The sequence below is a fragment of the Atractosteus spatula genome, chromosome 4 (assembly GCF_055471065.1).
Source record: "Atractosteus spatula isolate fAtrSpa1 chromosome 4, fAtrSpa1.hap1, whole genome shotgun sequence".
Lineage (NCBI taxonomy): Eukaryota > Metazoa > Chordata > Actinopteri > Semionotiformes > Lepisosteidae > Atractosteus > Atractosteus spatula.
The window spans coordinates 66,527,682-66,555,181 of NC_142709.1; the positions used below are offsets into that span (position 1 = coordinate 66,527,682).

A 27,500-nucleotide genomic window follows, 5' to 3' on the forward strand; every position below is an offset into this window, starting at 1 on the left:
CAATTAGAGAATCCTAATGCATAGAACGAGGGAGAATTTAGGTTTAACGCCTTTTCTCAACAGTTGGTGTCTCATTTGTCTAAAAGAAATTATTTATCCATGCTTTATTCTCATTAAAAAGAACTTTAAACCTTTCTTAGGTTTTCGTATGGGGAATTGCTCAAAATATTAAGGATAGCAACTGTTACTCGGGCACATTATAAAAATTATGTCAAAATGATTTTTTTTTCTTTCTTATAGATTTGTGACAAGGAATGGCACTATTATGTCATAAATGTGGAGTTTCCCGTGGTGACCTTGTATGTGGATGGAGTTACGTACGAACCGTACCTTGTGACAGATGATTGGCCGATCCACCCCTCACAAATTGACATGCAGCTGACTGTTGGTGCGTGTTGGCAAGGTAAGAAGAGAAGGTTATGTTTTTCTTTGCGAGAACTTTTTTTACAGAAATTTTTAAACCGCCTGATTTAGAACAGCACTAGTTTTATAGCTACAAACTGCATGACTACACACAGGGCAGAATGAGGAAGTGTAGGCTGACTCCTCCAACCCTTTTACCTTTGAGTCATTGTCTTTTAACATGTCGCCGGCAACACAGGCCCAAACCGGAGGTTCAGCGCTGATTGGAAGCGAGGTGCATTTCTCACTGACAGCACTGCATGTCTGAGAAGACACAGGGATCACTGTGTTGCTAACAGCCAGGAGACCCTGTCTGATTAATCTCATGGCACTCAGCTGCTCCTGGGGGAGTTCCAGTCACAGTCGGCTGGCAACATCACCCAGACTTGAAGCCGTCTTCAGATACAGCTTAATCTGCTCTTGAATAAGCCCCCTTGCCATTTTTTTAAACATCCTTCTAAGGTTTATTCATCATCTCTTACACATATCATAGCCCCAAGCTCACCACACAGAGCCTCTTCAGGAAGTGGTGCTGTACTAAATATCTAGGCTTGCCATATTAAGAGAATCCAGGGCTGTTGAGGTCCCAAGGGGATTATGTCATTGTAATAGCCTCAAAGACCAAGTGAGTCTAGATACTGCCTCCTTAAAAGAAAGTAAAAACAATTACAGAGATAGGGCAAACTGTATAGTAAAACAAACAGATGTTAAAATATTGAAATGAACTCTATCAAAATGTTTTTTTACAGTGGGTCTGGGTATACTTTTAAACAGTGCTCATGTTTTGACATTACACTTTGTGAAGTTTTGTTAAATGTTAGAATTTCTTAACCTAGTACTCTGAAAACATGAAACTCTTTCTGCATGAGACAAGCAGAACTAATGAAGATTAATTTGAGAAGCTTTTATGTTTCATTGTTTTTCTAATGGCCTGCTGGTCACTGGTGTAACAATTCTTGAATGAATATATTGAAAGTTCCTCAAACGGGGGGGTGGAAAAGAAAACAGAAAAGTAATTAATATACTCGAATCGGTGTTCATTTATAATGTGAGAATGTGAAATGAGAAACAACAAATGAGGCTTGTATGAAGGAGGGCAGTTTTAACGGGAGTCAGCAGTTTTGTGCTACATTTCATAGATTAGTTCAAAAAGAAGTTAGACTTGTGATAGTCCTAGGCCATGTATTTTCTATTTCTGGAAACTAAATTTCTTAAATTAGGAAATACACTCTGGTTTATTTATTTTATCATTATTACAAAATAGCATTAGTAAATAACACCTTGATGTCTGGATTAAATGTTCTGAATAAAAACAACATCCATTGCTGTTACTGTATATCCTTTTGTAGACATACTTTTATAGTTATATAGCCTATTGTAGCTTTTCCAAGCTGCTCGCGATAACCTTTTAGGCTTTTAAACACTGATTTGCCTTTCAAGGTCATTTTTATACTTAGTCTACAAACTAATAATTAGCAGGAGCATTTTTAACTTCTGGACACATTCTTAAAAGCACAGCTTGACCTCTGCCTCTGACATAAAGACAATGTATTCATTTTTCTTATCTTTACAGAATTATTATTACTCAACTATTTGTCACTTTTTTTAAATTGATCTGTAAGCTGTAAAAAAGAACAGAGATAACTGACTGAGCATAAAACTCATCTTTATTTATTACTCTTAAGCAAAGCCTGGTCTGCAAGTCATTCTGAAGCAGTATTCAAAATCTTCTTAAATACTCTCTTCTTCTGGTGGCTAAACCTGTGTTTCCTTTTCTGAAAAAAAGTAATGTACTGTATGGTGTCTTCCAGGTTAAAGGGTTCAGCCGTTTAACATACTGTCAAGAATTTATTGATGTTTCAATGCTTCCATGCCCTTCTGATTTTATAGATAGACATACTGTACAGTATAGCATATTTGCAAAAGTAAGTTTAAGATGGATACAGTACTGTATATTACACACATCTGCAGGTCAGAGTAGACTACAACAAAACAGTAATTTAAGGATTTAAAAGTATTGATTTTGATCTTTTCAGTCAGTTCTCTTTAACATGTCCATGGAAGAATAGAGAAATCAATAGTAATACATTAAAATGTGAAATTCATTATGCATTACACACATGTATAAATTAAATGCTTGTAAACAGTTTTTACTCCAACAGGTTTATTCATCAGTGTGCCAGGGACATTGTTTACTTCATGTTTTGCAGAAAACAATCCAATCACTGATTAGGATGATATTGAACAAATGAAACCGTTACCTGAAGGGTTTCCTGCATATATTTAAGCAAACTCAGATCTAAATTCCCTCCAGAAGCTCCTGAGGCAAGACTAGGAAATGTGATGTGGTCCAATATCATTGAAGGGAGATCTGTTATTTTAGTTTTTCTCTTGGTGCCTTTCCACAGTTCTTAAGAATAAAAATCTCTTTAGCAAACCATATCAATAAATAGATTACTTTTAGCAATGAACTTTATGCCGAGGTTATGATCTCTTTGACTAAGACTACAAGCGCCTATAACACATGGTTGAGTTGGAGAAAATAACGGACATGCCAAAATGGAGAAAGAGTCATCATTGCGAAAGCACACCCTATTAAGTATTCAATACAAAATTACATGTTGTGAAAACAATTTTCAGAATATTAGTTTGTTTCTTGCTTGCCTAACAGCTTTTCAGAGAATTTAACTTGACCTCTGACACGTAGCTAAATCTGGCTTTTGTGTGATATCAGGGGAATTGTCATGTGCAGTGTAGATACTTGTCACAATTTATCTGTAGAAATATAAAGGCATTTCCTTCTGTAGCACAAGATTCTTTTCCATTTTCTCTTTCTCATCTCCCTGCCAGGCAGCATTTTGTTTGCATTGCATACTCTTCCCCAGGCAAATCAAACAAAATTGATCAAGACAAGTGACTTTTAAGCCACCTTATACAGCATGCAGTCTTATCATTTCATCTTCAGCTTTATTCAAGACCTTGCAAAAATTGAAAAAAAAAATTGAAAACACAGAAGCACAAGTTGAGCAATCAGCATTTTTTCTGCATGACAGGAAGTGGTAGAAAATATATTCTTTTCTGCTTCAGCATTTATTTTGGTATGTTTGGGTTCTTCCTGATGTATTAACACTTAATTGATAACGACTGTCAAAAAATAATAGAAAATCTGAACCAATTAGGCTGGAGTGCAGAAAAATGACTGCTTTCTGCATGGCATAACTGAGCAGCAACACTGAACAAGCAGTTTGTCAGAAAAGGTAAGAGTTTGGCATGGGGTTCTACAATGTCTTCTGTGGTCTTCTAACATCATGTTCATGTAGGAACAAATGTTTTACAGGAATAAAATGTAAAAGCTATTTATTAACTCCTCTGTTACCTGCACTTATAGGAGGTGAAGTGATGAAACCTCGATTCACCCAGTATTTCCGAGGCAGCCTCTCTGGTCTGACCATTCGCCCAGGGAAGATTGAGAGTCAGAAAGTGATCTCCTGCCTTCAGGCCTGCAAGGAGGGTCTGGATATCAATTCCTTGGAGAGCCTGGGGAAAGGAATAAAGGTAAAGAATGGGAGCATATCACCTCTAATAAAACATTATCTGTCTGATTTATGTGTCTGAAGAGCTCAAGTGCATTAAAGGCAATGGTAGTTTTTCTGAGTCCCCCTTCCCAGAGGCTGAGATTACCAGCAGTCAATAAAAAATACATTGTCGATGGAACAAAAATTGCATTATTCCCTCATTTACATTGTCAGATGAAATGAACAACAGTTCTTTGCCGAGATCTTTTTTTATCACAGTCTCCTCTGAAATCACATTTACAGAATCAAGAAAAAAATGAGTGTTCTCCCCCACTTAAGTTACATTTGACAGGTTTTATTCTATATTAAAATATATGTGTGCATGTTCAAATGCATACCCATTTTTAAGAGCGGTTTACCTGTACATTTCACAAAGAAAAGTAAATGTAACAAACGTTCATAAATTGAATCTTTATTTATACTCATTCTTTAATTCTTATTTCTCATCTTAGAACCTGAATTCAGATAAGGTGACTTTTTCATAGAACCAGTTGCAGTAAAGGTACTGACTGTTCTTACATAAAATCATTCAGGAGTTCAGTTAGACCCTGATGAATGAGATAGAGGGACAAAATATGTGGAGCGTATTTGGTGTGACTCGCTAAGGGAATGACAGCCTATCTAAGAAGATAGGCTGCCAAACCTCCTCCCCGCTACCCTCACTTTTGCATGGATTAAACTAGAGAGTAGGAGCAAGGTGTGTGTGGAGACGGGGGATGCACAAAGGATGTCCTGGCTACAAGACAGTCAACTCGTAACTTACGGGGGTTAAGGATTTTGAGTAGCGCATAAACCCAAATTTGCGCATAGTCAGATTTGACCCTATAATACTAATAAAAACCCTGCTAAATTTTCACAGTAATTCAATCTATTAAATACAAGCATTGAAACGAAATAAAAAAGGAAACATTACGAATACTCACCATTAATCCTAGAACATCTTGCTGTGATGATGAGGATGATTAGTACAGTGCCCATATGGTGAATGATGAGACAATAGAGATGGGTGATGTACAGTATGCACTCCATGGATTGACTCGTCCTCTCCCTCCAAGAGCACAGGCAGGGGATCGTCTGGGCTTGACAAAGAATCTCGGGATGAGGTGGTATGAGGCATGGGTGAAGAAGACCCAGTGGTGGGCATCGTGGACAACTACGTGGTGGGTTGAGTAGGCGACTAAGCAGTGGGCCGCGTTGGTGATTGAGGCACCTCAACGTCTGCTGAGATGTAAATGGTATAGGTTCATAGGGATTTTTGTAGAAGAACATCGCAATCAGCCCTCCTTTCTTTTCAGTTCCCAGAAAATGTCTTGATATGGCCTAAGAGCCTTGTTGATAAGCTGGGAACATCAGACTATGTTTCATTGATGGATCATAATCGGAGATTAAATCTGTGAGGCTTTTGGCTAGCTTTAAAACCTCAGAAAATGTTTAAAGATTCAAGCTTACTGGCTCTTCCTCTTCACTTTCTTCCACTCTTTCTTCACTAGAGACTTGTATTATTTCTTCTAATTCTTCCATTGTCAGCTCTTCTCTATACCCTTCGATCAATTTGTCAACTTCATCTTCCCTCACCTCCCAATTGTCTTGCAAGCTCAACAATGTTCTTCACTTCAACGTCAGTGGTAGGGAAGCCCTTAAAGTTACCCTTTACCCATTACTTCTTTTTCATACATGATGCAAGCTGCAATGCTGAAAGCCTTCCAGTATTGCATGACATCTAGGTCCTGATATGTGTCCGAAGCATTCCTTATATGGCCAAAACTAAGGCGGGTATATGTTGCTTTAAACCAATGAATTATGCCTTGGTCAGGAGGCTGAAAGATTGAAGTGGTGTTTTGTGGAAGGAAGATGATTTCAACATCTAGATGGGCGAACTGGACTGTTTCTGGCTGCCCAGGAGCATTATCTATAATAAACAACACTTTAAATTTTAAATATTTTTCCACTTATGGAATCACTCCAGAAACAAAGCGACCATCATCCAAGCCTTTGGGTTGTGTTGCCAGGACTCAGGCAGGGGATTTTGTTTATCTCACGAACTGCATGCAGGTTCCCTGCCTGAAATAAGAACCCGGGTCTTATCATATCCTCAGCTGCATTCCCACACAACAAGAGTAATGTAGTCTTTAGCTGCTTTGAATCCAGGTGCATTCTTGTCTTGTAGGTGCTGGTTTTCGGACTTTTTTCCAGAACAGCCCAGCCTCATCAGCATTAAAGACTTGTTCAGAACAATAACCATTTTCTTCAATTATTTTTTTAATTTTTTTTAATTGTCCTGGAAAAGCGTGTGCTGCCTCCTCATCTGCTGATGCAGACTCACCAGTTACCTTCATATTTTTGAGGTTTTATCTCTTCTTGAAGCTACTAAGCCAGCATGGGCTTCCTTTAAACTCCTTTTCAGGAAATACACCAGGAGGTATGAAATGTTTGTAAAGGCTAAGGGCCTTATCTTTCAACATAAATCTGTCAACAGGTATACGCTTTTGATTTCGGTCTTTGATCCCAACATTCAGTGCCTTTTCAGTTTTCACTAAATATTTGTCTTGCACTTGGCTTGTCACTTTTACAGTCCCAGGGGGCACTTGGCACAACAGCTCCACGAGTTTGACTCTTAAGCTATTGCCATAAATGCTGGATTCATTTCAGCCATATTTCTGAGTGTCACTGGTCACTGACACGCCACCTCTGAGTTTGTCTAATTTTTTTTTTTTCATTTAACGTAGGCACTGAACGTTTTTTCTTCTTTTCACCACCTGATTCACTACTTGACTTTTGCTTAGGAGCCATAGTTTAGGGTTCACATCGGAATTTTCTCACCAAAAGACAAGATAAATGCAGGAGCTGATCACTGATATTCTACTCAGAAGTACTGATGCTGGGTCACTGAGTCGCTGAATCACTGAGTGGGAGTGATGAGGGGAGAAGACTCACTTCATGGGCGATGACTGTATAGGCTCAGTAACTAGCTCTCATAGTTGTGCTTGATGAGTGTTTCAGAGAATAAAGCATTTTTTCATTATTTTTTATTTTCTGGACCTGACCACATCAATCTCCGACTGCGTAAGTTGTGAGTCGGTTGTATGTTGATGAGCGGAACTGTGGGAGATTGTGATCTAACCTTCCTCCCGAACTTCTGTTATCAACTCCATAAATAAAGGGACATGCTTTTAAGGAATAATCCAACTAAAATCATTTAGCATATAAACTGGGAACAAAGCGTAAGTATATTTCCTTTAATATGACAAAACAGATGACACGAAACGTTTTTGATTAACTGATATAATTTGCTGGTGTAATAAAATAGTCGTTGGCTTATATTCTTGTTATATTCACATATCAAAATATTAAGCTTATTAAAATATAAAGCCGAAACCTTCTTATGGAGTTTTGTTTCAGGTAAATTGAAATTCAGAATTTAAACTCGGAAGAGTTCTTTGTTTTAGAATAGTTATTAGAAGATAGAGTCATGACATTGTTCAGATTATTAAAAATATCTGCAAAAAGCATCTCAATTAAGTAAACTGTGCATTGATTATTGAGTAGATAAAAGGACATGTAATTGATTTGGATGTATAATTAACGTTTGGAACAGCAAGTGATTAATTACTATGACTAAGGAATTAAACAACCAGACCACAAATAAACATGGTGAGGTTTTGTATAGCCTGCAATTTGAAAAGGAAAATCAAAGAGCTGCAGGAACAACCCATCTAATTGTTTGTCTACCCCAGTTCTAGTCATTAAAGACCTTTATGTAGACATCGGAGTTTAATCCTGTGTAACTCTTTTTGATGTGGTTTCATCAAAAGACATTTTATGTAGCGATAAGTGATGAAATTCTGTAATCTTTAAAAGCTCTTGGGCATCACACGAGCGTCTTCAGCAACATCTTGTAACTTTAAAGGGAGAATTCCACAGCCTAGTAAGTAATTTTTGAAACTTTATTAATGCATTCTTTTGTACCTCCCAATCCTTCTAACTTGGAACAGTGTAAGATCTATTGGGAACTTTTATTATATGATCATCTGTGTACACTTGATATTGCTTCACTGTACACTCTTTCAGATGAGTCTTTTTTACTACATTTACACTTAAAGAGGATTTATTCCTACAGGAAGAGCTTTTTTCAGCTTCACTTTGTTCTGCTGGGACTGCATTGTCTTTTCAGCGTGAACAGATTGTGATCCTTGGCTTTAAACAATAGGCCTGTGTTGCAGAATGTACAAACACAAAGAGGCCCATATGCTTTTCAGTCGGTGTGGAAGCAATACCGCTTTGGCAGATACTACAATAAAAAAATATGTACTGTACTGTATATGCTTGGAGTAGGCACTTGACTTACTTTTCATGTTCATTTTGAAAGAAAAAGAAATTGTGCATTTCACAATTGCAAACTGAAAAATACCACGTTGTTCATATAATGGGGTTCTAAGGTAGAAAACAGAGTAAATCAAATTCCTGTTTCCTATTCTATGACTATATTTTTAAATACATTTAGAAGTAGGGAATAAGCTGTGTGGAACTTTTGAAAGAAGGTTTTGTTATACTTTCTTCTTAAAGATCTAACAGAGTTTCACTATTACCTGGAACAAAAGGCAAAATGTGGAGATACATTGAACAATGAGTGTTTTTTAAACAGCTTTATGTAACTAACTCATGAATAGCTGAACAGATATTGCCCTACCATGAGTATTTGAATTCCATATTTCTGAAACCTGCTAATGATCTAATGCAGTTTTGTTCTTGTTTGTTTGTTTTTCCTAGTTCCACTTCAATCCTGCTCAGTCCATCCTAGCCATGGAAGGCGATGACCTGGAGAACATCAATCAAGCCCTGAGGAAGGTGTCTTACATCAACTCAAGGCAGTTTCCAACTCCTGGCATCAGACGGCTTAAAATTTCAACTACCGTGCAGTAAGTCCACAGACCTGGGTCTGTTCTACATAAACAAGTTCCGTTTTGTTAAAAACGGGTCGTAAAGTCAAAGGCTATGTGAAACATAAAAAACATGTTTTTTTTTATGTTTGCTTGTGATTTCTTTGATTCTTTTTTCTCTGGTTCATTAAGATCACTTTTATTGCCCATATACAATTTCTTGTATTAGGAATTTTTGCATACCCCAAATTGCTCTCCATGAGACACACAGACAGGGAGAGAAGCTTGGGGTCAGAGCGCAGGGTCAGCCATTTATATGGCACCCCTGGAGCAGTTGGGGTTAAGGCCTTTGCTCAGGGGCCCAAACAAGTAGGATTTCTCTGCCAGCTGCGGGATTCGAACCGGCAACTTTCCAGCCACATGCGCAGATCCTTAGCCACAAGGCCACCGCACCACCCTTAGGTGAATATAGAAGCTTAAGAAAGTGTCCTCTTGTGCTGTGTAGATTGACCTCCAAATGACCAATGGGTGATTACTATCCCTCATTATTTTGAAAATAACTGAGAAAAATTCAGATTTTTTTCAGTTTCACTTTTATGAACAGTTCTAATGCATGAATAAAAAGTTTTCATGGGCAACTTCACTTTTAAACCTGTTCTGTTTTTTGGAATGAGACCAACATAAAATATAAGCAGAAAGAAATATTGGAATTACTTTTTCTAAGAAAAGCATGATTTTTTTTCCAATGTTAAGTATAAAAAGTAATGCCACCAGTAAATTTGTATTCATTAGTATTCTTGAAGTACTGTCTTAGCATTTTGTGCCAACTGTTAGGCTTTGTTGATATTGGCATGTAATATTTTTACGACCCAATGATTGGTTCGATACAGTAAAGGTTAACCTATGCATTATATACAGTACAATGCTTATGCTTTAGTACAGATTTTCTAAACAAATACTTAAAAATCAGCATTTAATGCTGTGCTTGTCTGGCTTGACACAGAATACTCTCACTCCAGCAAGGCCAGAGAAATATTTAATTCATGAGGTTGCCTAGGTTACTCTGGAATGTTGTACTGTCACTGCTGTTCTGACAACCCCAAGAGCTTCAGTGTACTTGCCCTCCAAGTCTAGCAAAAGCTGTCCAGTTAAATTATTTCAGACATTTCACAAATGGAAAGTCTACCAGCAAAACTAGCTAGACTGTCTAGGAGGTCAAAAAACAGAGGCAGACTAATGTTGAATATTCTGTTTTAAGTTGAAAATCTCCAGATTAATGTAAGCCTTTGAAAATGAAGTTTGGAACATGCACAACTGGCTCAAGAGAAAATGTCAAAGTGATGTAGATGAGTGATATGTTCTTTCTTTCTTTCTTATTTTTCTACAACTTTTCATTAGATACTTATTAGTCATTTCATTAGTTCTCATTAGTCCTTTCTCTGTCAAGTATGGTGTTTATCAGCACACGTCTTTTTGATATTGGTTTAATTTAGTCCAGTTATTTTTATAAAACCCATATGAGTAATCTTGCTTCATAAATTATTAAGTGTTTTATTTTTAATTTCTCAAGATCCTCTGCCATTTTATGTAACTTTATCTTCACCTTTAGCCTAAAACACATAAATATATGCATCAGTTTAGCTACATAACAGAAAGTCAGTATCAAAACCCAGAGGACAAATTTTACTTAGTGCTTTTGTAGATGCTCCATCTAGATTTATATCTGCATGTGCCCTCAAGCACTCTTTATATTTTTGAGAGGACAAACTTGTAAATTCCCAGCACCGTTCTGCTTTTATAATTATCAAATCAAATATTCATGCTTCCCAGTAGATTTGCCTGCTAGTTAAACAGATACAATTTTAACAGTTTAGAAGGAAAGTGGAAAAAGACACTATGCATACAATGAGTTACTTTAAATTCATTAACATTTACCAATTAAGGAGTCATTTCATATACGTATACTGTATATACAGTATAAAGCATGAAGGTCACAACAGACCAGATCTGGTGGGATCAGGACATTCTCACACATCATTGTTGCAAAACTAGTATGGATTCTTTTTAATTTTTCTTTGGTTCTGTTATATACCCCTCTGCTCCTATCGTATTCAGTACCCTCATCTGCTGTCTCTTCTCATTGTGTTTTGTGTTGTGTTTATCTTGTTTGTTTTTTTGTTTGTTGTTGTCATTCTGTAAAGCATTTTGAAGCTGCTAGATAAATAAAGTTTATTATTATTTACAACACTGTAAAGGATGGAAAGGGTATTTTGCCCAATTTTGGATTATGTTATTCTGAACACTGTACAACTGTATCTCCAAAAGCATTATTTTATAAACATGATGGTTTATGGTCATGATTATTAAAATTTATGAAGTTGCTACATATGGGGTTACATTTTTACTTAATAACTTAATGTTAAAAAAAACTGAATGTTTTCCATTTGCTGGGAATTTTGTAATTAGCTTATCATGAGGTCATAAAATTAAGCAAATATTCACTTGGTCTTTTCTAAACACCAGGTCATTCTTGATTTTGTTTCCCTGCAACTAATTATGCTTTGGGTCTGTGTATGTTTTCTCTTTATCTCTTTAAAGGATTAAATCAGACTGACAGGACAGACTGTGGGACATAGTGTATGCACTATGCCTCACAAGTATGTCTGTTGAATATAGAAGGCTTTGAAGAGCAATGGCTCCATGTAAAATTTTTGATGTTCCTTAGGTGTGAGTAAAGTGGTATTAAAATCCAGTTTTAATGCTTAGCTGTTGTTTCCGAACTCACAGCTGTGCCTGTGAATTATTCTGATTGTTATATTAAAAATTAGCCAAATGACATGTACAATAGGTACTGTCAAGGTTCAGCAAGTAATCAAGTGATTCTAAAATCTATGCTGTTAATCAGTTGTCTTCCACTTTTCCAGAGTTAACATTTCCATTTTCTTTTCTTTCTTTTTTGCTCTTTGTTCTTATTATATAGAAACTCTAATGTAGCACCTTTAGGTACACTCCATCTTAAATAAGTCAAGATCTAGAGAAGCACCTTAAACTCTGTGTAGATTTCAGAGTTTCAGGTTGGATACTTAATAAAAGGCTTCTGTACTTTGTTCACCAAGGAGCTTGTTTCTATAGTACAAAAATGCATTTTCTATGACTAACATGTTTGGACTATTCAATAAAAAACAGAATTTAGCCCGTGATAGATATAGTCACAAACAGCCTAGGAACCACCTGGAGAATCTAATATAGTCTATTGAGTTTACATCGGTAACCCAATTTAGCTGAAATGAAACTGTTCTGATAATGGAATCCAAGGCTCTAGGAAACGTCTACAGGTCAAATGGTGAGGAGAATTGGTCATATCAAATTGGACAATTCTGATCAATAACAAATCTGAAAAGGGGAGATTTAATAGATACCTAATTTAAGAATGTCATGGCTAGACCAGATAAAGGAATTTTAAAAGATATTTTTTAATAAAGAAGTAATGGCCTGAAGTGAAAGGAAATAGATGTCTGAATTAAGTTATTTTTTTCTTTTAAATGAGAGCAAATGGAGAAATGTTCCTGCTTTCACAAAAAGAGGGATTTTGCTACTGTTTTTATTTCAGTGTAAAGCAATTAGCTGCACCTTCTTATTTTTATCCTGCCTGTTATATTAGTTGTATCTGAATACCGTGCCTTCACTGTCAAAGTCCTTTGCACATTTTCAGTGCTCCCCGTGGAACAATAAACAGGCAAATAAATAATAAATAATAATGAATTAATAATGTTATATATAATATGTAATAATAGAAGTGATCTTTTTCTACAATATTATAGCTATGTGTTTCTCTAGTACCTAGTACTGATAGAAAAGGAGTTGCTAAAGCCAACGCAGAGGGCTTCATTAAAATTGTAATGTGGAGGGTTTGAATGTAAGAGAGTTCACTCAGATTATCTTCATAAACGTTTGTACAACACAAGTCGCTGAATCAACCTGCTATTGATAACCTCAGCCTCTCTCCTTCTGGGTCACTCCTAAGGGCTCTATACACCTAGATCACATTTCCTCTCATTTTCCTTTCCTCTAGACTGAAGAGATTTAACTCCTCTAACCCGACTGTCTATGACAATCTCCTGAGGCCAGGGATCATTCTTGTTGCTCTTCTTTTGTTTACTTTTCTTATTGCGGACATTGAAAAATCTCCATAAACACCCAGATCCCCTTCATGTGTAACTTCCTACAGCTCAGAATCACCCATGAGATATAGTATTATTTTCCTGAAGTATATTGTTACATTTTCATTGACAAGTTTCTGTCCAGTCCATGATGCTGCCTAGGCGTTTTTGTAATTGACAGATCACTGTTGTATACCACTGCTTACATCTGCATAACTAGATATTATGTCCTTTAAGATGGCGTACTGTTTTGTGTTAATTAAACCAGTTCATGGTTTATGTGCATCTTTTGACGTCAATTACTATGGCTTTCAATTTAAAATGATCATTTTCTTTTCTGAGGGACCTTATGAACAGCTTTATGCTAATCTAATAACAAAATTTTGTATGCTTTAGTGTTACCCATCATTGTTGCCCATAATTTGAAGTTTGTCCTTACGTTAATTGAATAAGATCTTCCCCTTCTAAATCTATGTTGACTGTCTCTTAAAATGTCATTGTTATGAAAGTACTGTATTGTTCTAGTTTAGGTTTAATTATTGTTTCTATAACTTCAACTGTGAATGCAGTAACTTTGATTTTTTTATTCCTTTTGCTTCTAGCACTCTAGTAAGTATTTAGGAATGGATTTGCTGTTTGTTCTAAGTCTTATCTTAGTGTTGTACTGTGCTTTCCTGATCCCACCATATTTGACTGTTGTGAGCTTGCTGCCATAAACATATATGATATGGTTAATTAATTTCTACACTTTAATATGTTTCAAGTAACCCATTGAATTTCTACAACAAAAATAAACTTACATGAGCAAAATCAAAATGCACACTAGAGGACACATACAGAAAGTGTATTTAAGACTTAAAATAACGTCATTACACTGAGGGCACAGGAAGTGTAAAACATGCTACCTGGACACGTTGTTGAAGCCGCTATGAATCTTCCAGGAAAAGGATATTTGCTTTGCAGCAGCCAGACAACCTCTGTGGGGTAAATGGAGTTCTTCTCATTACTTTTCTTATGCTCTTAATTTTTGCTAAAAAAATTGCAACCACATTTTCCACAGGCTACATGAGTAGTGTTAAAATTAGCTTGCTTCTACAATATCAATAGAAACAAAACCAAAAATAATAATTGATTAAAAATGTACTTTCACAGTCTTAATAATGGTAATTATTCTGTGAGGCAAAAGGGTAGCTTGAATTAATCTTTCAAGTTTTCTTTCTTTCATATTCTTCTTAATTAATTTGGATCGCCTCCAAGTCTTAAGTAGCAGCTTTAGAAATCAGTCTTTCCACTTCACTGCCTAAATCTTTCCAGAACAACACATTTTAAAGCACAACAAAGGCAAGTGAAACAATGGGGAAAAGCTTGTGTCATATGGTGTTTTGATTAAACAAAGTGGAAATAAATATAAAACTTGGAAACAGCAACTTCGTTGGTGGAAAGTATTGCACGTTTCTTTCGTTTGTCTTGGACGTGGCATTCATTGCAGAAAAGTAAAAATTACAGGGATGTAATGAAGTATATTAAAGAAGTTAGTCTGTAGCATTCACCAAAGTACTAATATATACAGCTGGTCCGTAAGACTCCCCAATAAAGAAAAATAAAGAGGAGGATAGCTTAGGAAAATATAAATATTTACATTTTTGATCTAAGTAAAATAGATGAACTGACACACTTCTCACTTCTCGCATTTTTTACATGTGTACTGGAATACTGATACTGGCATTTGAAAACCTAAATGTTTAATAAAATTCACTTTGCCCCCTAACACTCTGTGCTTCCAGTTGGGTAGTGAATTGCCATGACCCTTAATATGATTAAGCAGCTCTCTGATAATGGGTAGATGGTGCCAAGTTCTCATAAAGGGTCTTGATTTTTTGTTTATTGAGAGTTCAGGTTTAAGTCCTCTTCACAGACTCTATCTAAGTATCGTACAGTCTATGACAACCATTTTGACAGTAAATGCCAGTAGGCTATAGCTACAGCAGTATACTAAATATTTCTCTGTCACTTCTGCCTTCTAGGATATTTATTTCTCTTTATGTACAATTTGGAACATGATATTGAGAATCTTACCTGAAGCCTAGCCTCTTGCTTAAGCTATGCTGTGATAAATTATACACGTTTGATAGAAAGGACTCCAAAGAACTCCTGCACTTGGCTACACATGAAGATTATGAAGTATCCATTTGGTGTCATAAATTGTCAACCGGCTGCTATATATTTTTATCATCATGCACTTCTGATAAAAAAAAAATCTTTCTGCGACACTTTCATGGATCTGAGGTCACCATGTAGTGATGGGTCAGCGTTCATAGTTTTCTGTTTTTATTTTTAACTTACAGGTGTTTTGGGGAAGACACGTGCATCACCATCCCTGACATCGACGCCTTTGTAATGGTCCTCCAGCCCAGTGAGCCGCGGATCACCATCACTGGAGCGGACCACTTTGCACGCCCGGCGGCTGAGTTTGATAGCTCCCAGGGTCTTGTGCTGTTCCCTGACATTCGGATCATCAGCACCGTCATCAAGTCTGAGCAGCCAGCAGAAAGACCAGGCAAGTCGCCCTCATGAGCCAGCAGCAGGGGAAACTAAGACACACCAAGCCTCAGGGACACATGAAAGCCGCACAATGGACAGTGTATACAATAACTGCTCATACTCTCGGCCGTTGATGGATTGTGTTTCTGCTTTCTCTCATCGAATGCCTCTTGTTTGTTTATTATACTGTTCTGCCCCCTCCCAAACTAGGCACAGCATCCTAAAATCGATCCGGATATACTGGTCCTAAATGTAATGAAAATTGGACAGCTGCCATGATTTAGGTCTGCTTCCACATACATCAATTTTATAAATCTTCATTGGGGCAACCTCAATTGTTTCCCCACAATGGCTTTGGTGGAAACCAGCTTAATCTGAGTTATTTTATAATAAAATAATTTCGCCATGTGCTTATGATACAAAGAGTCCTGCTTACTCCTTTTATGAAAATTGTGGCATTAAAATGCTGTTGTCTCTTTCCCAATGTGTAAAGACAACTTGTCTCTAATGTTCTTGATTGATGTGTCTATCTCTTTAAGCTTAATATAACGTACAGGTTCTCTGCTTTGGGCTATGTTGTATACTTTGAATGTATTTAAAATTAGTTTCATTGACAAAATATACAGATCATATAATTACTAATCATTATTATTAATAATTTGCCGTTTTTTAATCAAAGGAAATTTTTAATATACTGTATATTGAATATGCATTGATTTGATTCCAAGTAAATTTAAAAATATTTTAAAACTAATGCAGTAAAAGGAATGTATTCCTTGTGGCCTACAATGTATTATAAAGTGTTTGTTATCATGCTCTGCTATAGGAATTTATTCTCCAAAGATTGCTTTGCTAGGTTACTAATGATGGGTTCTATCTGAGTGCAATTTAAAGTCCAGTTTTCAAGGGCACCAACCCTTCAGGATAAAGAATCAGGACATCATCAGCTCTCATGCTGAGTAAGGATTTTGCCTAGCTAAAAATGACTTGGAATAAAATTTAAAATGAAAATTAAAATTCAAAGTTGGATTTTCTGTAAATTATGAAGGACTAACATAATTAATAAATGGGATAGAAATAAAATGCCTTTATGAGGAACAGATCCATATCAGAATCTTAAACACCTTAGAAGTATTCACACTATCACTTCTGATGAGAAGCTGAAGAATTACAGTGGTTTCATCGACCTGATCAGCACTTATCTTTGCCTAATGTTATTTCTGGTTAACAAGTCTAGAAGTATGGTTAATCATCAGTCTATTAAACCAGTCTGGTGTATACAGTCCTAATTATTGTTCTCATTTTGAGAATCTGGTTCATAGTCATAAAGCAATTGTGCAAATTTGCTTTTAGTCACTCGATCGCTAGCTTGACTTATCCCATCCACATTATATGGTGTCTTTCATACACAATTCCAATCAAGACAAAAAAAATCAAAAAGATTCAAAATTGCACATCACTTTACTATAAAAAGTTCTATAAATTGAGATATTAAAATATGGAAATATATTAAAATATAAACAAAAGAATAAAAGACAAGCTACAAGAAGACTTCAGTATAAAGTTTATTAAACTAGCTCACTTCATATTGTGTTGAGTGTCCCTGTTGATTTCTAAATAATAAGTGTACAGGTGAAAGCTCCACTGCTTGTTTCCCTGTTCCTCTGTGATCCTCACACTACCAGTCAGTCAAGAGGTAGCCTCAGGTGGTGATAGAAACACTTTTAGATGAGATTTTCTCATGGGGGGCACAGATAGCCTGTCCCTTCTTGTTTGCAACAGCTGAAATTGCAAGTTGCATCTCACATCACCACCGCTGTCCAGGAGCTCCCTCTTAGCAACAGTCTCAAGATTTTACAGACACCTGGAAAAGGAGCTGAGGGAATCTGCAAGAAGCCAGAAATGACTCACACCTCCAAAAATCTTCTTTGAAAAAGATTATTGTCTCGCTAGGGACCTTCACAATCGTATGTTCTGAAATAAAAACATGATTTTACCCGCGGGAGGTGTATTGATTCTTTAGAGAAAGGCTGCATAGAATAATTCTACATGTACAAATATTTCAGAAGTCTCATAATGTTCAGGCAGTTGCTTGGCAAACAGGGCTTGTTTTATACAGTGCATTCAGTAACCGAAATGTGTTTAGTTTGTAGTGCCATTTAATTTAAAAAAAAATTAGCAGATTTTTCATGTGGTGGTTTAGGGTTTCAGGTATCATTCAATCAATTCCCCATTAACTAAAACGTGCTTTTCTTCCTTGATAAATGATGTGTAATAATAATGTAACTTAAAAATAACCAGATGCTTAGCATTGAGGATGAACTGCAGTATATTCCTGGTTTCCTTTTGCAATACTTACAGTATGTCTGATTAAAAGTCACTGTTATCAGGAAGGTAAGCCTTCAAAGACTAACATTATAAAGGTATAGCCATTTTGCCGAATAACAGGATGAAGTTTGCCAGGATAATCCACCATAAATCTTAGTGCCCTCTACTTAAGAAGACTGCTGGCCCTTGTTCAACATAATGCTGGATATTGCTATTGTATTAAATGGGTTTTCTTCAATCAGCCACAGTCACCTTTGAATAATGAAACCAACCTCACACTTTGTGTCGCCAAGCTATACAGAAATGAGAAAGAGTTAAAGTAAAATTGGTCACATTCGCAGCTTGTCACAATGAAATTTAAGTGCATTATCTTGATTCATAGTCATGCCCATGATTTCTCTGTCTTGCATTTGCAGCTCACGGGGCTGGTGTGCTGGAGGAAATCATTCACAACTTGGATTACTGTGATATTCTGGTTATTGGGGAGGAACTTAACCCAGACCGGGAGTGTCTACAGCTGAATGGCAATGAGTTGCATGGAAAACATTTGGACGCCACAAACTCCACATCAGGAATCTCTGTCTATGGTATGGTTTTGAATTATCAAAGGGAATTTCCTAGAAGAATTGACCAGACGAAATTACATCACAGGAGCAGTGAACGGTGCTTATATTTCAATAATAATGAATTCTCTCCAGTCACAAAATAAAAATTGCAGGCAGCAGTATTTACTAAACATTTGTCCCCAGATGAATAAACGTGAGGTTTGAAACTGACTGGAAGAATTTTTCTTTTGGAATCTTCATTTTAAGGAACCACATTTCATTATTTTATTTGGCATGATGCGTAATATAACCAGATGGACATTCTGCATTAATATTAATCCTTTTTTGTCACAGGTGTGGACTCAATGTCAAATTATGAGCAAGTTATCCGACAGGTGCGATACCGCAACTGGCACACTGGTGACCTTTTCGAAAGGAAATTTAGACTAACATGCTCAGAGCTGAATGGAAGATACACAAGTAATGAATTTAATTTAGAGGTATGTACGTTGTTTTTAACATTCTGTTTTATGCCCAAGAACTGTTAAAGAAATTAAGAGTAATGGGTAACTTATATAGCTCTTGGAAAATCAGGTTTACTAATGTTGAATTAGTATTATTATATTCTAATTGTTGGTTATTCCTCATTGTGTTTTTATTGTCTGTTTAAAAGTGGATCTCGGAATAATACTGCTAGAAAAAACAACATTAGTTATTAGTTTTATAGAATTGGGCTCTTTGCTGATGCATAGACTACAATATTTTCCAAAATGTAAATTGTGTTTGGAGCCGTGGTAGCTCAGATGACAAGGGCGTCTAGCTCCTGACTGGAATGTTCTGGGTTCAATCCCAGGTAGGGTCAAGCGATGTAGCTTGTTCTAATTCCTTCCAGACGGCTCCCAGGTCCACTCAGCCTGCTTTCTAAACAAGTACCGGGGGTTAATCCTTCCAGGGGTAATAGGCCAGCCGGACCGTGATGCTGACCACATCACCTCCACCTCCAGTGTCGGATGGTCGAGAAAAACGGTGGCCCCTGCCCCCCATTCCCCCATGGGCCTTTATGGCCTGAAAAGGGGACCTAACCTACCCTACCTAAATTGTGATTGCTCAGGGAGCAGGTTGAGGATTATGTACAAGATATTATTAAATCAAAGCTGATTCATATCAGTAGGCGACTTTGAATGAGATTCCCCAAGTGGCAGAGCACACTACTGTCAGAGTGTTTTGGGGTAGTTAGTGTTGGGGTGTTAGTCAGCGAGTGTCTTGTGCCAGATGTCAGCACGTTTGCTGCTACATCAGTGGGAGATGCAGCACAAATGCATCCAATCGACACCAGCCCTCATACACGCCGCTCTGGAACAGATGAATGTCTCTGTCTTGTGGGGGGGTGTTGCGAGAACATGGTTCTTGTTCTCACTTTGCGGACACGAGAGTTGTTGCTTGAGAGCCATGAGTCTGAACACATGGCATTTCCACGTTAGGTGGTTAGAAAATAAAAATATATTATTCTCAAATTTATAAAGCAAACAGCAAAATTCAAATAGTTATTTAACTGTATGAAAGCTCACATTTGGATCCCAGTCCTTCACTGTCTGAAAACCTTTTAAACCATTTTCAAATAAAAATAAGTGAAATGGTACATAATCTATTTTTCATGGCCAATATTTTTAAACTGTAATGTCCTTTCAAAATTGTCCTGAACCTCACTGTGTCCCTTCCTTCATTTATTCTCTTTTTAACAGCCTTCTATTTAGTTGCAGGGTATTTCTCTCCCAGGATTTGTAAGCTTGTACTAACTGAAACACTTGCTTTCCCTTCTAAAGGTTAATGTCCTACACAGCTCGAATTTCATGGAGCATGTAAATCACATGGCTGTTCAGCCTCAGTACCTCCAGGCAATTCACCATCCAGTGATGGGGCACAATTTAAACACTGCTCACAGCTCAGGTAACAAACTGCTGCCGCATTTTGCTATTAAAGGCTGCAACATACAGTACAGGACTTTATTCTGCATGTCTCCAGTCTGAGCCCTTGCATTCTCAGTGTATATTATGACTTGTATTATAGAAATGGGACTTTAGAGTTGTGGAATAACCCTTAGTAAGTTTGTACACCTTGTGTTCAATAAAGCAAGCAGATTAACACTTCAACATGGGTCATTAAAGGGTTAATACCGTAATACTGTACATACAGTATTTGGTGCTGCCTAGAGCTAAAGGAAATCAGTCACACAAATAGAAGATGTTTGTTATGCTGAAAAAGCTAACTAATTTAATCTGTTCCAAAAGTCTGTTTTGGTTTTTATAAAAAAACAGTCTGACTGGAAGCTGTCAGATGTGTTGCCTTTAACACCTCTGCCAATAATTTTACACTGCTGCGAGGTTATTATATTTGTCCAATAAGTGAATATAATTAAGTTTCGCTCATAAAGAAGGCTACAGATAAGAGCTGTAGTTGGAAAAAACGATTTTCTTCTAGTATTTTAACAAGGTGGATAATATGAGTTATTCTATTATACATCCTTTGGGATCACCTCACAGAGGCAGATACATTGAATCTCAACTAAGATCAAAAGCTGCAGCTGATTTCTTAATACTTATTACATGCAGGAAGAAAGAAAATGAATAAAACGGTCAATTAAAGTGAGTCCTTCATACCTTACTGCTCTGTTGGCTGGCTGAAAGGACTTCATAACAATGTCAGGTTTGTCACTTGTATGGACTACAAGGGATTAAAAAATTAATTAACATAGACAGAGTGTTCAAATTCACAATAAAATACTTGTGAATTTTGCTTGTTTCATTTTCTCCACACAGAAATGCTTACTTTAACTTTATGAAACATTAGACAAATTGTCTGTACCTACACTAGATCAAAATAATAAGACTTTGTCAGTGAGAGAAGGTTTCTGCAATGAATCAAAATACTTCTCATCGGACTATGGGAATCAAACTGTTGTTTTGGAAATAGATCCAGTTAAATCCACTGTCCATCGTCCATTGCCTTCCAAATGTTCCCTTTGCCATGAATTCTGCTGGAGGATGATGCCCGCTAGCCACCTGGTACCTCCCAGGATATCTGTCCCTACTGCATGAGTAAAGATATTATTACTGTGTGACCAGGTTCCCAAATTTCTAAAAGGCATTTGAATAACTTTTTCTGAAACGTTTGGTAAATCCCACCAGTTAAGGTCTGAGTAGCAAGTTGAATAGCAGCCTGCCAAGAAAGACAATTGCCATCGTGAAAGCTTCGTCTTCTAGTTTTCGGCCTGTGTCTTTCTTCTTGGGTGGAGGATACCTTCAGTGTGGTACCAGTTCACATATCAGACATCCATTTGCCAGCTCATAATTACACATTCCAGACTTTAACCAGATGTTGCAAACATGTTCATGGAATAAATGTTCATTTTGTTTCCAGTTAATAATGTTTTTCTCCCAAAAACTTTTTTAAGCCAACTGAGTATATGTTTGTAAGTTTTTTTTTTTGTTAGCAGTGTGCAGTGGATGTGTGTACAGTATGTATCTGTTTTTTTTTTTCAGCAATCCCAAGTGCTGCAACAGTGGTGATTGTGGTATGCATCAGCTCCCTGGTCCTGATTGTAGTCCTGGGCATCTACAGGATCCATGTAGCCCACCAACGATCCTCCAAGAATGGAGATGAAGCAAAAGAAAATGAGATGGACTGGGATGATTCAGCTTTGACGATTACTGTGAACCCAATGGAAGTAAGTCCACGGTCTTTTCTGTGTATTCACATACAGTAAAGCATAGTGTAAAATGAGCCTGTCATTGTGACATTACTACCTTGGGTCTCATAAAAGCATCCAAGTGAACCCATCTGAGAGATCCGAGGCTTTGATGGCTAGGTCAACCACATCTAAGGTCTGACTAAATGTGGTAGTTAAAGCATTACATGATTTTATGATGAAAACACAAAATCATATTTCCAACAGGTCCCATGCAATGTGATGTAAGAAAATACTAACAGTGGTATCAGAACTTAGAGGCATACACATAACCAGATTATATGAATAACACTGTGATGTGAAGTAATGTACAGTACACACTACAGTGTTGAATGAAGCTAACCATGAGTCAGGTAGACAAAATAACTGCTGGTCTGCTGGGCTCTTCAAGCCTGTTTAGCAGACCTCCTTAAATCACCAGCACCTTCAGTCTTCTTCAGTTGGTCTGATTAAGCCTTAATTGAACTAATTCTGGCCTCTTCTTAAAGTATTGCTCTGTAGTGTTGCCCTTGAGGGATGTCCATGATTGAAAAATCTGTCTCTTTTTGGTCTTCCAAGTTAGTATTGTTCTTGAAGCAGAATGAGCATCAGTACATAAATAAATTAAGGAGTGCAAGGTAAACCCCAGCACACCTGTCAAACTGATTAATATCTTCACCACCCTTCTTTCTTTTCCTGCCAATATCCTCTCAGTCATGAAACCCCTTTCTTTACATAGCTACTCACTGCTTCACTGGCAGTACAGATTTGTTGTTTTTATTTAGAAACGGCATGCTTTTCTTGTTCATCAGATTTTAAATTCTAACCTCACTTTAATAACTGCGTAGCCTTTTATTAACAATGCCTCAGGGCAGTACAACCTTTTTTGTTTGCAGTCTGAGTGAAAAGAACAAATGTGTTTATAAGAAAGCAATGTGAGCAGTGGTTTCATAGTGGGGAAAACAATGAATAATGAAACACAACTGAAAAGTTGTATAGGGACTGCAAAAATTGAACTTTTTCTGGGAGCTGAAAAATAAACTTCAAAATGTGACATTTTCTTTATTAACATCATCATGAAGGAGGTTGCCAATAGTTCTAAGAAGAAAATACTGAAATTACAATGATTAACTCAACCACAAGTGAATTAGACCGAACATAAATAAATGTTTCAAGGTCTCTGGCACCTCCAATACGTATTTCTGGAGGTACTATAAGTTCCATGACTCCTCTTTTGTGTTTACACATTTCCATTATGTGATGTTTTACAGAAAGTCTCTGCTCATCATCTGTTAATAATCCAAACACTGTGTTCAGCAGTCCTATAATATGGGCATTCTACTTTTGACTTGATGCACACATTCCCCCAGCAACTGCAATTGACTAATCTCATTCTAATCACTTCATTCATTAAAAGATTGCTGCCTTCCGCGCATCGCCTGGAATTCGCTGCCCAGATTCCAATCTCTTTAGTCATATTTTCACATCCTGTTGCCCATTTTCATACTTCCTTTCTTTAGCCTCCCCTACCTCACCCTTTTGCCTCATATTTCTGCTCTTTTTCATTCTCTTTAACACATGAAAGGAAGACTCAACACTCAAAAGATTCCCGTTTTGTTTTTCTTTTACGTCTCAGTCTGGAATCAACCATTCCTTGTTTCTTTAAAGCTACATCAGGCTCTGATATTTCTTCCCTCAATGTAAGCCATCTGCTGTGTAAATAGATTAATGTCACTGAATCTGAGAAATTTCATTTATTGTCCTCAGAAGAAAAAAGAAGGGTTTTTTGAACGCATGTGCAATCAATCATGCCTATGTTAATACAGTCTTCTATACACAGAGCTCCACTGACACTGTTTAGTACCCTGATATTTAACTTGTCTGTGACTGTTATAGAACTATGAAGAGCCACAGCAAGCTGAGGAAGATGGGAGTGAGGAAGAGGAGGAGGAGGAGGAGGAAGACGAGCTGGAGGAAGATGACATCACTAGTGCTGAGTCAGAAGACAGTGAGGAGGAGGAGCCTGTCAGGGCTGGGGGTCAGCAGGACATCAAAAGGAGGGAACATCTGGAGTGGGACACCTCAACGTTACCTTACTAGACATCCTTTAGACATACTCTGAAATCTATGCCTAAATCTAAGGCTACTGATTCATTGGCAAGACTATCAACCTATTTGAATTCAAGTCTGACAAGAAGCTTCACACCTAATGAAATGTTGCCCTCTGCTGACTGGAAATGTGTACCACTACATTATCTGATACAGCATTAATATTGGCCACATGTTTGCACTTCCATTGGCAAAACATAGCAATTTACCATAATTCCATATATATATTATATGATATATATAATATATTTCAATGGTTATCACAGTGAATTTGTGTTTATACAAAATCCAGATGATTGCATGACATAACTTTGTAGTACTATGGCAGTTAATGAATATGCTCTGGCCGATATTATTCCATAAAATGGTATTGCTCAATACCAGCTCCCTCTGCTGTCGGGATCTGTACCCCTGGGCCTGGAGAGCCATTGTCTTGTGGGTTTTATAGGTAGCTTTAAATGGTCAGTGAACAGAGATGTGGAAAATGTGTTAAGGTCTAATAATTGAACAACTGTTCAATCCAGTTAAGTCCTTCAGAGCAAAATCAGAAAACAGAAGGCTTTCTTGCTTTACAGGACATGGGTAACAGACCTCTGTTCTACTGCATTAACCTCAGTGATCTTGCACATGTGAAGCTATTTTCTCCTAAGATGTCTACTTAGTCTTGTTAAACAATCTGTAGTCTTGGCCCAAACAGCTTAATTTTTATTGATGCTAGAAGTACAATTGCCTGTTAATAGCTTTTTTTCACATATTTCTGGGTCCAAAGTAATTTGTCAGCCTCTGGAATTTGTAATCAGTTTCCAATATCCACGAAATTAAAACAACCACAACATGTGAAGTTGGGAAAATCAACACAATTCTAAAATGTCCCTTGCAATGTATACACTGTATGATGTACTGTATGTCCTAAGTTAAATACAACAAGTGTTGAATTATTTTCTTTGATAAAGACATTATTGCATTTCTTTGCAATATTTTAATATTTAAATTTTCTCAATGGAATCTATTTTAATTATAATATTTTAGTATTTTAAGAATGTTTCGTTCATTTAACTATAAAAAACGTTGGCTGGCTCAAATGCACTGAAAGGTTTTCTTTTGTGCGTAGTTAATATTTGATTTCAGAGCTGTGGATTTGAGGTTTCTGCTTTTCTTGAGAGGTCTATTTTTTTTCTCGTAGGTTTTGATGGCACATTACAAGGGGAAAGACAATATCTACATTTTTATATACTATTCTGTAAATACCACTTAGAATAGGAAATTGAAGGCCTGATCCAGTCTTCTTCCGTTTGTATTTACCTCCAATTGCTTGTTTGAAAGGCAGCTGAGCTTGTTTCTATATTTGTAGATGACCTGCTTATCCTATGTCTGTCTTAACATCTTCAAGGTTGTCTCTGCTTGTCATTAATTTTTATTTTTAAAGTGCAAATACTAAAACCTGAAATCTATGGAAAGTCAAATGTGATTCTCTTCTGCCTTTTTTTGAAATGGTGGGTACTGCATGATCATGCTATATACCTTGAAACGATAAAACACACGAGCCAAGCCAATATCCTTTGCAGAAACTCATTGTCGTTTTCCAAGTCTTTTAACTATTTCCCATTAAAATATATACAGTATAATTTTCTAGCTCACATAAATCGGTCTGTACTCCAGGACTACATATTATAAGGTCAGGAAGACAGTTTAATTTTCGTTTTTTTCTCAGCCTTTGTGACATCTTCACGGTCTCAACCATTTAACTGAAAAAAAAACAATGTGGAACGCTTATTTGAACAAAAGATCAGATTAAAAGATTAGTTAGGTGCAAACTGTGAAGATGAAAAGCTCATGCTATAGTTAAAAACAACCATATTAACAGGATAGCTGCATAGATATACACTTTTAAATGAGGCTGTAGGTAAAAATATGGCAGGCCACTTAAGTGAGTACAGCACAACATTATGTAATTACTGTACTGTACATAATGGCTTTAATTTCCACTTTTAATAAAGAACATCCTCCATTTCAGTGATGCACAGACTGGAAATGGTTGGTAATACACTGGAGACAAAGGGCTTCACGAAACAGACTGTAAGTCAAGGGGTTAGCTTGGTTAAATATGTTTGCAAAGGCTAAAAGTGTTTGTGTATTTTACCCTCCTCCCCTCACAAGAAATCACGACAGAGGATTCCTAGATAACGATTGGACCTTGCTTGCTTTTTTACCCTGTGATTTAGCTGGGAGACTGTAATTTTGAAATGTATAGGTACAAGTGAAGTTTGTGGCAGTGATTAGGATTTCATATGCTTAATACCTGTGCTTGTGATGTCACTGTTGTGAGCCTTGCTCATTGCTATTTTTGCTTTTATGTTTGTATTGTCAGATTCCGGCAATTTTTACATATGATTCATGGTTTTCAAAATGTCTGTTGTTATAGAGGAAAAAAGGCTGTTTAAAATATCAACCCTGTATAATGTGTAAAACAAATGTGTCTCTTTTTTTTCGTTTTTCCTTTTTGGTGGTCACTACAGCACTTTCTGTACATTGGCCAATAAAACCTTGTTTTAGAATCTTGCTGTTTCTTGTCAAAGAACACTCATTCGTAGAACAGCACACCTTTTAGTAAAACATGATACCACAAATTCATTTTGCTAGAACACATACTTGCGGGAATATTTTTTTAGATTGTCCAAACTGAATTCACCTAGGAAAACTGTGACAAAGGAATATTGAATGTTATTAACTAGATGTTTGGAATATTTAATTACAGTATATTACTTGACTAAAATCATTTTCAGTTCTTGGATTATTAATCATTTTAAAACACTCCAAAAGTAATAGAGGCATTTTTGTTTTTGATGATCTAATCAGGGCTAATTCAGGACTAATTCTTCCTAAAATGCAAGAAAAAATCAACCTGGATTATAAAATTGTGGAGGATTTCTAATCTGACAAAGAATGTATTCCCACATAGACAAGTACAGTTCAGGTCCAATTTCAAATGAGTTTAAAACTGTCCATGAGCTTGCTGTAACAACTTGTTTATACCTCCCAATAACAGCTACTGTAGCTGTATCATAACTTCAAATGAACACAACAAAGACCAAGAAAGTCTGGAGACTGAATTTCTATCATCTCCTGCTGTTATTGTACCTAAAGGACCATGGTACAGTCTCTGGGGATGGCTAATGCCGAGAAAGTCCAGATTGTAACTACCCATACTTTCTGCAGGATTGATGACATCGGGGCCGATG

General features: G+C 36.7%; 1 protein-coding gene across 1 annotated transcript in view; it reads left to right on the top strand.

Annotated features, from left to right (window-relative positions):
* Positions 1–26,810, top strand: part of LOC148836914 (calsyntenin-2-like) — a 242,991-nt gene extending 216,181 nt beyond the window's left edge. Inside the window, exons 9-17 of the mRNA XM_088913431.1 lie at positions 241–403; positions 3,791–3,957; positions 8,745–8,893; positions 15,360–15,571; positions 18,300–18,470; positions 18,783–18,928; positions 20,252–20,375; positions 21,968–22,152; positions 24,049–26,810. Coding sequence (XP_088769557.1) covers positions 241–403; positions 3,791–3,957; positions 8,745–8,893; positions 15,360–15,571; positions 18,300–18,470; positions 18,783–18,928; positions 20,252–20,375; positions 21,968–22,152; positions 24,049–24,252 — 1,521 coding nt within the window. The 3' untranslated portion in view covers positions 24,253–26,810. The remainder of the gene's footprint in view (positions 1–240; positions 404–3,790; positions 3,958–8,744; positions 8,894–15,359; positions 15,572–18,299; positions 18,471–18,782; positions 18,929–20,251; positions 20,376–21,967; positions 22,153–24,048) is intronic.
* The last annotated feature ends 690 nt before the right edge of the window (positions 26,811–27,500 follow it).